Below are 13,544 nucleotides of genomic sequence, written 5' to 3' on the forward strand. Positions count from 1 at the left end.
TATTCAAGAAAGGCACAGCTTTCTGGGCCAAAGGGCCTGTATTGTGCTGTAGGCTTTCTATGTTTCGAAGTCTGGCATGGGAGGTTGGTCAAGAAGGTTCAGTCACTCAGCATTCAAATAAGGTAGTAAACTGGATTAGACATTGGCTTTGTGGGAGAAGCCAGAGGGTGGTACTAGATGGTTGCCTCTCTGACTGGAGGCCAGAATGCCGCAAAGATTGGTGCTCGGTCCATTGTTGTTTGTCATGACACCAAGATTGGTAGTGTGGTGGACAGTGAGGAAGACTACCAGAGCTTGAAGCAGGATCTGGAAAAATAGCAGACAGAATTGAATGTAGACAAATGTGAGGTGTTGCACTTTTGTAAGACCAACCAGGTTAGGTCTTATACTGTGAATGGTTGGGCACTATGGAGTGTGGTAGAACAAAGGAATCTGGGAATACAGGCTCATAATTCATTGAAAATGGTGACACTGGTAGGGAGAGTTGTAAAGAAAGCTTTTGCCACTTTGGCCTTCATAAATCAAAAATACCGTAGTATTGTGCACAGGAGATGGGATGCAATGTTGAAATTGGATAATACGTTGGTGAGATCAAATTTTAAGTATTGTGTGCAGTTTTGGTCACCTACCTACAGGAAAGATGTAAATAAGGTTGAAAGAACAGAGAAAAATTACAAGAATGTTGTCGGGACCGGAGAAGCTTATTTATAAGGACAAATTGATGGGAGATTTGATGGAGGTATACTAAATTATGACATGTATATATAGGGTAAATGCAAACAGCCTTTTCCCACTGAGATTGGGTGGGCCAAGTGTGAAAGGCGAAAAATTTAAGGGAAACATGAGGAGAAACTTCTTCACTCAAAGAGTCTTGAAAGTGTTGAAGGAGCTGAAGTTTGGATACATACGTGGATGGGAGTAGGCAGGTTAAATGGCTTAGCAAGGACTAGATAGGCCAAAGGGTCTGTTTCTGCGCTGTACTTTCTATGACTAGGAAATCATGATCAAATATACTAGAATTTCTAATGCAGTCAAGCACTTAAATTGTACTGTTATCTGATTCAATATTGTATTGAAATAGAATCAGTGTGGCAAATATAATCTGATTTAGAAATAAGTTTGATATTAAAACTTTCACAAGCTGTTTCATCATTAATCAAGTACCTTTGTAAGTATTTTTGAAGTCATAGTCAATTACTAAAAATAATCTCTTATAACAGGAATGAGAAATCACTTAAGTGTTTGGTGATTCCAGATTCAATAATTTCATTTCCAGTACAAAAACGTAAAGAACAAAAAACTTTGAAAATGTTGGAAATTTGTTGCATTGTATCTGTCTCTCAATGTCTCTGTGTGTAGGGATGGATTTGCAGTCCAATATCCAGAAGATGCAACCAATAGTGTATTTTCTTAACTCCAGCAGTTAATAATGGGAGCTTTGCAATCGGTATTATTCAACCCACTAAATTATTTAACAGACCCGAAGAGCTTAATGGTTGGTATCAGAAATTCCAATATCTTAATGGCATTTCCTGTGTGGGGGGAGGATTTTATTTTCTCAATGCTGGTGAGATTTGATTGGCACTGGTTGTAATGAAATCAATTGCTAAGTTTGCCACTGGGCTGCAATGGGTTCATTTCTCAGCAACATCTGTTGCTTCCATTGTGTAATATAGACAGCAATCTGTTCCTCCCATTAGATCCCGAATGACTATCCCTAGGCACAAAGGATAGTAGATGCTGAAATTTAAGAGCAAAAGAACACTGCTGGAGAAAGTACGGGCCAACATTTTGTGTTAAGTTCCTGCATCGAGATAGCGTATACGGGGATAGCCACTATAGAGGTCAGGGACACAGGTGGAATCAGGTGAATAGGGAATCCATGGAGCCAAGAGGGGAGGAAAGTGAAATTAGGAGACATAACTGGTGGGTGACAGCTCAACATGGGTAGGGTATGGGTGTGGAAATAGAAAAGGGTAGATAAAGGGAGGCTGGAAGCTAGGTCGCAGACGCTGACATCTCACAAGGAAGATGTGGAACCAGATAAGGGTGGAATAGTTGGGGGAAGAGATACAAGAACAAAGAGCAGTGCATAAGCAGATGGAACCACGTGGGGGAGAGGGTCAGAAGGGCAGAAAGAAGTACAATGAGTTGTGGTTACACGAAGTTGAAACATTTAGTGTTACTGCAACAATGAGGTATTGATTTTCTACTTTGCATTGCACCTCAGCCTGACAGTAGAGAGGTCCAAGGACTGACTGACAGGCCAATGGAGGTAGTTGAAATGGCACACAGCTGGGAAGTCAGACATAAAGTACACTAGGTGACAATTTTGCATAGCACCTACGTTTGAGCTCACTGAGGTAGAAGAGTCCAAATTATGGGCACTGAATGCAGTAGACAATAGCAAATCTTTGACCTACATGGGCTGAGCAGGTCCTGGATGGTGATGAGGGAGGTGACATAGGGACAAGTGCTGTACTTCCCATAGTTGAAAGGAAGAGTGACAAGATGAGCAAGCAAATAGTTGTAAAGAGAATAGAACCCCGAAAACAGAAATGAAAGGAAATATATGATTGATGTTGGAATCCTGCTGCTGCAGGCAGAAATAACAAGGCTGAGCATCAACTAATGAAATGAAAAATGGGGACTAAGGAAACTCTATCTCTGTGCTGGTTGGCATATGGGGTAGGACCAGTAGTGCAGGAAATAGAAAATTCAAGTGAGGGCTCCATCAAGCAGTAGATGAGAGGTTGCATACCCTCAAGATACTTCAAATGTCCTAGAATAAAGCTTTCCTGAGAAGATGCAGCAGACCAAACAGAACAAAGTTGTTATAAGAGACTAGATGAGTCCAGGTAGCTATGGAGTCAGTGGGATTATTGGAAAAAGTCAGTAATTCTCCTGCACAGACAAGGCAATCCAGGAGGTATCAGAATTGATTACATTGAATTTGAGGGCAAGGTGCAAATTCATAGTGAAGGTAATAAAATTGTCAAGTTCTGCTTGAGTGCAGGATTCAGCACCAATGCAGTTGTGAACATGCCAATGAACTATAGTTCTATTACTTTTGTGGGTTCAGGTTGAAGCACTAAATGGAACGATTTTATGAAAATTTTAATCAGTTACTGTGACTTTTGCTACTCCTCTCCACCCAAGGATCCATACTGCAGCAGTTCCTGTTCTGCTGCTTGGATTCATCATTCAAAACTTTAAGTTCCATACACTGACAGACTAGTCTTCACACTCTCCCCTACAAAAACCCTTTAGTCTGTTACACAGCCACTCAACATTGGGTACCTTGATCTGTCAGTGTTTGGACCACTCAACGTAACTGAAGCATTTATATTCTCATCATTCAACCTACAGCCAAAGCTACTGAATTCCAATGGTCCCCATCAACAAAATTAAATACAATTGAACATTCAATTCCCCTGAGACTATTTTTTTTTCTTATTCAGCAAGAAGAACATTGGAGATGATTTTGTGATCCCAGTGGGAAACAGGAGCTAGACTGTTATGGATTCTGGATAAAATTACCATTCAGTTCAGAAATTACAAGTTGCTTGATAATATGTATCAACAAAAGGAAACATTGAGACTTCCTTTTAAAAAACAAAATGTAAAAACCAAATAATGAACCTCCATTAAGTGGAGGCTACATTTAAATTTATGGATCAATAATACCACTAAAAGAGTTTTCACTGGTTTTTAATTAATAAACATAACAATAAATTCTTCAACAATTAGGATAGCGGAATAAGCCCATTATGCACAGCACTTAGGCAGTGTAGCGTAACAAATATACATTAGAAAAATAAAAGTTGAAGATATTGGAAAAACAGCACAAGTTGAATTATTTAATAGGGCCAGGATGCAAGGTAGTTCATAAGACAGAAAAGGATTAATCCTTTACAATGATTGATGTATGTACTATGCTATTTGGGCAGTAGGAGTGAGGAAAAATAAGGACAACTGATTTCAAAATTATTTTTAAAAATTATACGAGTCTAAAGTGATTTATTATCTGGAACACAATAAAAATTTTGAGTAGGCCATTCACTGGCACATATCTGACCTAGCATCAAGATCATGGTTGATCTTTTACTTCCATGCTACCTTCCAATATCTGAAAATCACTTCCTCACAGGCCTTCTATATTGACTCCCAGAGGAACTCCATCAGTCCTCCAACCAAGGAACTAGGACTTTAAATTAAAAATCCTACCCTGCACTAACAATTGTTAAACCCCTTGTCATGATTTTCTTTAATGATTAAACCATTGTCACAGATAAAAAGATTCAAGGGATAAATAGTTCAACCAATTGTAAGAGATTATGGCAGATTACATACTAGCTTCTACATAGATGAAAGATAAATGAAGGACCTTGTTGGAGTGAAGTATTAGATTGATCTTGGAGTAAGTTAACAATATCATGTGCCAAAAGCCTAATACTGTGCTCTACTATCCAATGTTATAATAATTAATTTCTTATGAAATAAAAAGGTAACAGACGTTTGATACCAGTCTGGGCATTTTAAATCTGTACTGCACATGGTATATTGAAATGACATACAACCATTGCAAAACAATCAAAGTAGAATTTAATATTAAAAAAAACCTGGAATGCTATCATTACATGTTTTCAGTGATGTAGCTAGTGGCTACTGCCTCACAGCTCTAGTCACACAGGTGTTACTGAATGCAGTTTGTATTCTTCGTAGGAAGAAACTCAACCCAAATGTCCCAAAGATACAGGTTGGTAGGTGACTGACCACTATAGTGTCCCTAGTGTGTAGATATGGTTTGACGGTAAAATGGGGAAAACAGAAAATGAGTGTTTAATGAAGTGCTTAATGGTTGACAAATGGCCTGTTTCCAAACTGTACTATATCACTGAGTTTGACAATGGTCACTACAGAATTTTGACTCAGTAATACTACCTTTCTCTGACCCTAAATAAACAGCACTTACTCTATGCAAGTAACTTCACTGCAAGTAGACCAGATGTCTTATGTAGCACACCACCAGGAATAGTCAGATGCCAGCCTTGGCAATAGGCATTGTCAGAAATGCCCTTCAACTGGTAATCATAATATTTAGACACTGGCATCTGACATCCTGTTAATAAAGCACAGAATCAACACCTATTCTGTGCAATGCAAAGTAAGCAATTTGATTACACTTAGAACACATTCACTGTGACATACATTTTTAATAGTAGCCAAGGGTAGAATGAACAGAAATTACTTTCGCAATACTGAACTGGGAAGTATAACCAGAAACATTGAGCACCCAATTTTAAAATTTTTAGTGTCCTACACATTCATTCCGAAAACAAGCAGCAATGCTGAAAGTATCAACTACAGGCAGCATTTAAGCTTCGAAATTAAAAACTCTCAAATCACTTATTAAAAATTGTGAACATATTCAAAATTATTGTGAATGTAAGTGCCCTGCAAAGCTTTGTAGGCATCTAATCGATCCTTTGAGCAGCAAGCAACAAAATGCTCCAAAAATAATAATTTATCTAAAATGCAATTTTAAAAACTCTGAACTCACACTAGAGACTTAATAAAAAAACTGCACTTCCCTCTATTCCTAGCATCTCAGAAAGTTTCATCTTTTAAAAACTGCCACTCACAACCAATATTCAGAGGGTAATAACATTATATAACGTATTACTCATGTTTACAAAATATATTAATACCAAAACAAGTTGTTTACAGTGTATACAGGATTATCCTTGCATGAAATGACAGATCTGCTTCCCCTTCAAAGGGCAGTAAAAGCAATAAATTAAATGGTATAAAATGAGAAATAAATTCAAAATTCTGAAATGTGTTTTGTCACTCTACTTCTGAATACCATCTTCAAACTGCATTCAGGGTATCCACTTTCCTAGTACAGCCAAGCACATTTTAAAATGGCATCTTCCTCTTCACAAATTAATTTCAGTATCATCCTTTAAGACACCAAAATCAGTTAAAAATACAGATGTGTAAAACAATAACAAATGGGAAAAGGTAGTCAAAAAGGTTTCCATGACTCTCCTAATTGGACACATTTTATACTGTTGGAATAGAATTGTGTAAGAGTAATTTCATTCTTTAGAAATGTCTTTCTACTCTGATGGTACCAGAAGTGCTTCCTAGCACTTAAGTCAGATTTTAAGTTCAAGCTAGCAAAAGGAAAGGGCATCTCTGCCTTGCCAGTAACAAAAACAAAATTAAGCTACCTGCCCTTGATTTTCTAAGATATACCAGCACCAAATTAGGTGCTTTACCACATAGAGGTATATAAAATTATGATGGGTATAGATAGAGTGAATTCAAGCAGGCTTTTTCCACTGAGGCACAGGGAGAAAAAAACCAGAGGACATGGGTTAAAGGTGAAAGGGGAAAAGTTTAAAGGGAACACTGGGGGGGCTTCTTCACACAGAAAGTGGTGGGAGTGTGGAATGAGCTGCCAGATGAAGTGGTAAATGAGGGTTCTTTTTTAACATTTAAGAATAAACTGGACAGATACATGGATGGGAGGTGTATGGAGGGATATGGTCCCTGTGCAGGTCAGTGGGACTAGGCAGAAAATGGTTCAGCACTGCCAAGAAGGGCCAAAAGGCCTGTTTCTGTGCTGTAGTTTTTGTATGGTTTATCCAGATACCAATTAATTTAGGCACACAAGATGTAAATCCTTGTTACAATTATTAACCTCAGCTAGAGTCACTCCTATCACATAACTTCCTAAAAAAAATTTAAAAATATGATACATATATTACATTATGTTTATACATTACAGTTATGACCTTCCACTATGCTGTCTGTCACATTTAGCTACTGGATAGGTAAATTGTGCAAGCAGCAAGAAAGTAATTTCACACAGCTGCCTGAACTTTAACTTTGCATTCAAAGATTAGTCAGCAGGTTGTATTTTAAATATCCCTTCTACACCAAATCACATATAGACAGCTTTCTCAGTCTTGTTTCCAAAATACCTTCGCAGGAATGTACAGTAAGGAGGGCCAGCAAAAATTAAATTAAGTTGACCGATCTGGTCACAACATCCAAATCTTGTCACACTCAACAAAATGGGACTTAATTATGGAGAAAGGCAAAGGATGTGGACCTTCTAAAATTTTCCCAAGAACCTTGCAAACAATTTCACGATTTATTTTAGTAACATCCCAGAACAGTGCAAGAAATCCACTGATACAATTTGATACAGCAAATTTAGAATATTGCTGATTTTATAATTTAGAAAGCATGGTACTCTTTCTATTCAAATACTGAAATCGTCTAATTTGCTGTGTTAATGTGACATGAACTAATGATGCAATCTTTGACAAAGTCACAAACCCATCTTTTAACAAGATTCTGGATTTTCACAAAATAGGAAATTTTGATACAGTATATGAAGCATCTTGCAGCCAGTAGCAGAAAACAATGGAGTCAGACATACCGATGGTATGGTTTGTCTGCTTCTGCTTGTCCACACAGTACCTACCATTCCACTGTCCAGTCTTTTCAATGATTGCTAACCACCCTGAATTATGGCTCACTTACTGCAAGGGGTGGAGAAGTGTCTCAAAAATTAGGAAAGAGATTCGATCACAACCATTTTTTAATTTGAGAACAGACAATCACCCCAACAACTCAAATTGGAACTGAAAACTACAAGTCACAGGTGACTGTAACTATTTCTAGAATCACAAAAGTACAAATAACCAATAATTCAACGTAGACACCAGCATCAAATTCCTAAGTTAATTGGACTTCCCATTGTACCTCATCTCCACATACCTCATGCTTGTGGGTTGTTGAACAAAGCACAAACTGCACAGCCAACCCTCTTCTTCAAAACTTAAAACGTCAACTGTGCCATGAACCACTTACAACCCAAGTTAAGATCAGAAAATTCTGCATGAGTCTAGAATTCACCCTGAGCTCTGGGCCTTGTATTGTAGGCATTTGTATTTTATACAAAATTAACAACCAGACAGGAATGAATTATAATATATAAATCCTTAATCTAACTTGAGTTGTAATTTAAAAAATAAATTCTGGCAGATGACAAGCTTCCAAAATTCTACTGTGACAAACTTTTTAAAATTAATTTTCATTGCTAATATTTGTTAAAATATCAACTGATGACCAATTCACAGCTTATACATAGGAGAAATCCACTGAATAAGAAATAACAAAGGTGTCTTCAACAAACCTGATTACATTTTAACTGCACGTTAATTCATATTCAATGGAAGAAATACTAGTGGAAGCAAGTTATCTGTTGAATGCAAACCTGATGGAAATTAAAAGCCATTTTATACAAATTAGAAGGTCAAGCAAATTCAGAGTTTGCACGTCAATCAAAGTGGTACAACTGCTCTCAATTCACTTAAGGGGAGGAAAAATTCCTTGGTCAAGTTATTAATGGAAGATTACCAAGTCAATCACTTCCCAAAGGAGTATAAGCTTTCAAAAGGTTAAAAAAATCTGATACAAAAGCAAAGAATGAAGTTCACTTTTATTTACAAAAAAAGTAGGGTACCAATAGTGTAGCTTTGGTACAAAGGCTATAGTCTCATTTTCAGACATCTTGAAAAGAATGCAAAACTGGTAGCTTAGTGATTAGTATAAAGTTTTACAGCACTAGCGATCAATTCGAAGATCAGGGTACATACAATTCCCACTGTTATTTGTAAACTCTGGGTGCTCTGGTGTCCAAAGGGTTAGGGTAAGCTGTGGGCAGGCTCCGTTTGCACCGGAAGCATGGCAACACATATGAGCATCACCACCCCCACCCTCCCCCCAACCAGCACAGTTGTTCATTGATGCAAACAAGGCATTTCACTGTTTTGATGTACATGTGACAAAAAGCTAGTCTTAATCAGTAATCAGAAACATCACTTTTCATTCTATTCAGATTCAGCTGTGCAGTGGCACGAGCCTTCTTTCTATAAATGGAATTAAAATGAACTGAATGGTACCAGAAATTCTAAAACAAGCTTATTGTTCATAGGTTGGAACGTAAGTAAATATTTTTTGGTACATGGCAAGTCTCTCGGCACAGTAACGTAGTGGTCAGCACAATGCTTTAGAGCACCAGTGACAAAGGCTGAAATTCCCACCGGTATCTGTAAGGAGTACGTACGTTCCCCGTGACCGATTGCGTGGATTTCCTCCGAGTGCTCTGGTTTCCTGCCACAGTCCAAACATGTACCAGTTGGTAGGTTAATTGGTCATTTATTGTAAGTTGTCCTGTGATTAGGCTCGGGTTAAATTGGGAGATTGCTGGGCGGTATGGCTCAATGGAGCGGAAGGACCTGTTCCGTGTTATATCTCAGTAAGCAAGCTTTATAATGCTATTTTTTGATGTATATTACTTGCAGGTAACTGTAATGTTACCTATTGAACTGAAAAGTATATATCTTCAGTATATGGCACAAATGTGGAAACATTATACAAACGAAACACCTATTTTGAGTCATTTTCGTAAGTTTGTGCCTTTTTAATGACACTTCTCAATGGATGTTTACACTCAAGATCGAAGTAGTTTCCTTATCACCCTTATTATAAATAAATTTATAATTCACAGAATGCAATCTGTCATTTTTAAACGATGAATTTTCCTCATCTCATTCTGGTAAAATTTTAAATTAGGAAAAGGAAGTTAAAACAAGGAGTTGCTATAAAGGCTGATTCTCCCCCCTCCCCCCTCAATGATGATTGATCCCCATTTCAGTTAGATCTGCAGAGGGTCCAAATATGGCAACATGTAACTTGAATAGTTTTTAGAGTTTTTTTTGGGGGGGGGGAGGGGAGAGAAGACGCAGAGCTTTAGTGAGAGCAAATATTTAATAAGTAAAAAAAAATCAACAGCCAAAATATTGGACTCAACTTTACAAAGCAGGGTCAGTAATTATAAACTAAAATAAAAACTCATCAAGTTTTTTTAAGTGACTATTTTATATAAATGGTTTGAGACAAAAACTGCTGACAGTGGAAATATGGAAGAAAAAATATCGGGGAAACAGCATTTATAAAGAGAGAAGCAGTTCATTTGTCAAACCAGTGATCTTTCATCATTTCCAATTTAGAGCAAAATATTAGCAAATGTCTGAAATACGTACATCACTTACAGATAATCTCCAACATGCAACATCCATATCCACTGAATCAGCAACTGTCGGCTGCAAATTGCTCTGATGGAAATTGCACAATGCTGAATCTCCAGCGAAACTGTCAAACCTCTAGAATTCCAGAGACTTAAGCTGACAGGAAAAAACCAAATAAAATTGCAAACATCTTTAACCTCTTAATAAAGCTTAGAAATGCCCACTAGGCAGTTGCTTGCCTACCATTTTGCTAGACTTAGATTACCTGTGGCTAAACCACCTCATGGGTAACACTCACTCTTACTGAGTGCCACAAAATCAATCAGAATATGTGATCAGAAGTCCCTCAGATAATTCATTATTTACAACAATAAAGCATTATATTCCTGAATCACATATAACCCAGATCTTGCAGCAAACTAACTTTGCTAAGCTACTGTTGAAACTTCCAAAAAAGTCTGAAGAATCTAACTTGAGATCATTAAGTTTCCTCTCTGGTCTATTAATAAATAGAAAATTAAGGTATTTAAAATCACAGTTTTAAATTCCTTAGCTTTGTGGCTGAACAACTTAAGGCTCAGAGTCTGCAGCCAGCACCCAGTCGTCATGCCTGTTGTTTAGGGCAAAGACTTTATTGATTATCTGGTCTGTTATGACAAGGATGCTTTGTGATATTTGTATTCCCTACACAATTAAAAATAGTTCGATTTAATGCCACCTTTTGCTGACTCCCCGACAGGGACTTGCGGTTGCACATTTAAGTCAAAGTTAGCTGACAAGTTATTTTTGCATCAAGAAGTGTCCCGGGCAATCCACCCGCTTTCCGTTAAGAAATTCAATATCCTCTTCTTCAAAACCTTGTCTAGGTAGCTGGGTAGCCGGCTCTTGGAAGGGATGCCCTGCCTCTTCTGTAGGTAGTCCTTGATGATGATGGTTTTGACAGTGAGATAGCGGCCGGGGCTGAGGTTCAGCGAGCCGCACAGCACCTTCTCTCGCTCGGACAGCAGATCGAAGCCGGGCAGGTTCTCCATGGCGCTGCTGAACTCGGCGACCGCCACATCCCTGCCCGCCTCGTCCTTGGGGCGCTTGGCCGAGGCCGAGTTGGCGGTGCTGGCGGCGGCGCTGCCCGGCGCCCCGGCCCCGATGCCGCCGCCGCCGTTGCCCCGCAGCTCCTTGCGCCGCTCCCGCTTGTGCCGCGCCGCCTCGTACTCGGCCGACTCCTCGGTCTTGGCGATGCCGTTGCGCCGGTAGCGCTGGAGCTCGCGGATCTTGGCGCGCAGCGCGCGCTCCTTGTGCAGGTTGTCGAAGCAGTCGTCGAACTCGCGCGCCGACAGGAACTGGCAGATGGGCCGCAGCTTGGCGCGCAGCTCGCGCTCCTCCTTGGTCACCTTGCGCCGCGGCACGCGCTCCTTTCGCTCGCGACCCAGGAAGGCGGGCACCAGGCTGTAGTCGCGCGCCATGTTCTTGCGCCGCTGGCGCTCGCGCAGCTGCCTGACGTACATGTCGACGTGCGCGCGCTTCAGCTCGATGTCCACCTCCTCGTCGTCGTAGTTGAGCGCCAAGCCGCTAATGAGCGTCTCGGCGTCCTGCAGGTACTCGATCTCGTAGTCGTCGCGCAGCGGCATGTAGCCCAGCTGCTGCTGTTCTGCCGCGGTGATATCGAGCGGCGGGAGCGGCGTGGTCAGGCTCGGCGACAGTGGCGCGCCGCTCGGACACGTGTGATCGGTCACGCGGTTGGGGATGGTGTCCGGGATACACGCGCGCCCCAGGTTACCGTGGATGTACATGCTGACGTAGTGTTCCATCACTTCCGGCGGCGCTCGCGCCCCAACGTGCGCGGCCATGTCCTCCCAGTTGCCGAACCCGTACTGCTCGATGGCGTCCAGCAGCAACTGTTCCTCACGGCTCGTCCAGCCGCCCTCGGCCTCGGGTCCCCACAGTGTGAACCTGCCGCCATCCACCAGCTGGTAGCCATGCCAGCGCCGGTGGTTGCCGATCTCGGCACCTGCCGAGAAGCACTCGGGGCACAGCTCGATGTCCTGGCATTCGGTACAGCGGAGCCGGAGGCTCGTCACGTCGGCCAGGCAGTAAACGCAGTACTTCTTACCCAGCTCCGCCATTGTGTGCCGAGCCTGCGCAGTGCACGTCGGGCCGCACGCTCGCTCGCTCCCTCCTCCCGTCAGTAGTCGGAGCATGCGCAGTGCGGCGCGGCGCAGTGAGTGGGCCCCGGTCCGAGCAGCGCCGAGTGAAAGCGTTAACTGTACAGTATCTGCAAAGTGCGGAATGGCAAGGGCATTACCGTAAACTACTGAGGGAGTGTGGAGCAGAGAGACAGAACGTGCACCCACTTTAACCCCCCCCCAAAAGACCTGAAATAATATCAAAAATTCTAATACATTTCCGAGACTCATATCCATTACAATGGCAATGATAATCTTAATTTGCTCATTATGTGCTGTGTTATATAATGTGGGCAATCTGGTCCCTTGACAATGATCGTTCATGGTAAATTTTCCACAGAAGTGGTTTGCCTTTGCCACCTTCTGGGCATTGCCCTTACAAGATGGGTGTCCCAAGCCATTATCAGTGCTCTTCAGAGGCTGGCATCATTGGTCACATAACCAGAACATATAATATGTGCCAACTGCTCATACAACTATCTACCACCTGCTCCCATGGCTTCACATGACCCACGGTGGTGGGGAGGCTAAGCTGCTGCTATACCTTGCCCAAGGGTGACCTGCAAGCTTGTGGAGGAAAGGAGAACCTTACATCTCCTTGGCGGAGATGTAGCTCTACCCTCCTAACAAACTATCATGTTAAACTGTGTCTGTTCCAAAGATCTTAATTTAGCAATTGGATGTTTCTTTTGCATCTCATGGGAACTGCATTCAAATAATATATGCTGCACTGTTTCTTGACAAGTGTACTCCCTATAAATTACTGTTTCAAGCACATTAGTTCTGTACAAGAAATTACTCAACTTGGTATGTCCAATACATAAACATATAATATAACTTCTTCCTGTTATGTTCGTCTCCCATTTAAGCTCCCACCATCCTCTGAATGTTATATAAATGCTCTGTTTTCTTACCCCAACTATGTTGCCACAGTGACTGAATAGACTTCTAAAATTATGGCTTTCACCTCCCCTTTATGCAAAGGCACCAATACATTTACAACTTTAATTTTAAACGCTTACTTGGCTGCAATGTCTACTACCTTGTTTCCTTCAACCACCAACATGGGCAGGAATCCATGTACTTCTTCAAAGTTCAATGTAAATTTATTTTCAAAGTACATATACAGTTGCAAGAAAAAGTTTCTGAACCCTGTGCAATTACCTGGTTTTCTGCACTAATTACTCATAAAATGTGGTCTGATCTTCATGTAAGTCACAATAATAGACAAGCACAATGTGCCTAAACT

The 13,544-nt window shown here is 40.8% G+C and overlaps 1 protein-coding gene across 1 annotated transcript; it reads right to left on the reverse strand.

Moving 5' to 3' along the window:
• Nucleotides 1–1,276: 1,276 nt before the first annotated feature.
• On the reverse strand, nt 1,277–12,416 carry tada2b (transcriptional adaptor 2B). The gene has a single exon (XM_063046319.1). It carries the CDS (start codon nt 12,308–12,310, stop codon nt 10,907–10,909), a length of 1,404 nt encoding a protein of 467 aa, XP_062902389.1. The 5' UTR covers nt 12,311–12,416; the 3' UTR covers nt 1,277–10,906.
• Nucleotides 12,417–13,544: the final 1,128 nt, after the last annotated feature.

This window comes from Mobula hypostoma, chromosome 4 (genome assembly GCF_963921235.1).
Source record: "Mobula hypostoma chromosome 4, sMobHyp1.1, whole genome shotgun sequence".
Lineage (NCBI taxonomy): Eukaryota > Metazoa > Chordata > Chondrichthyes > Myliobatiformes > Myliobatidae > Mobula > Mobula hypostoma.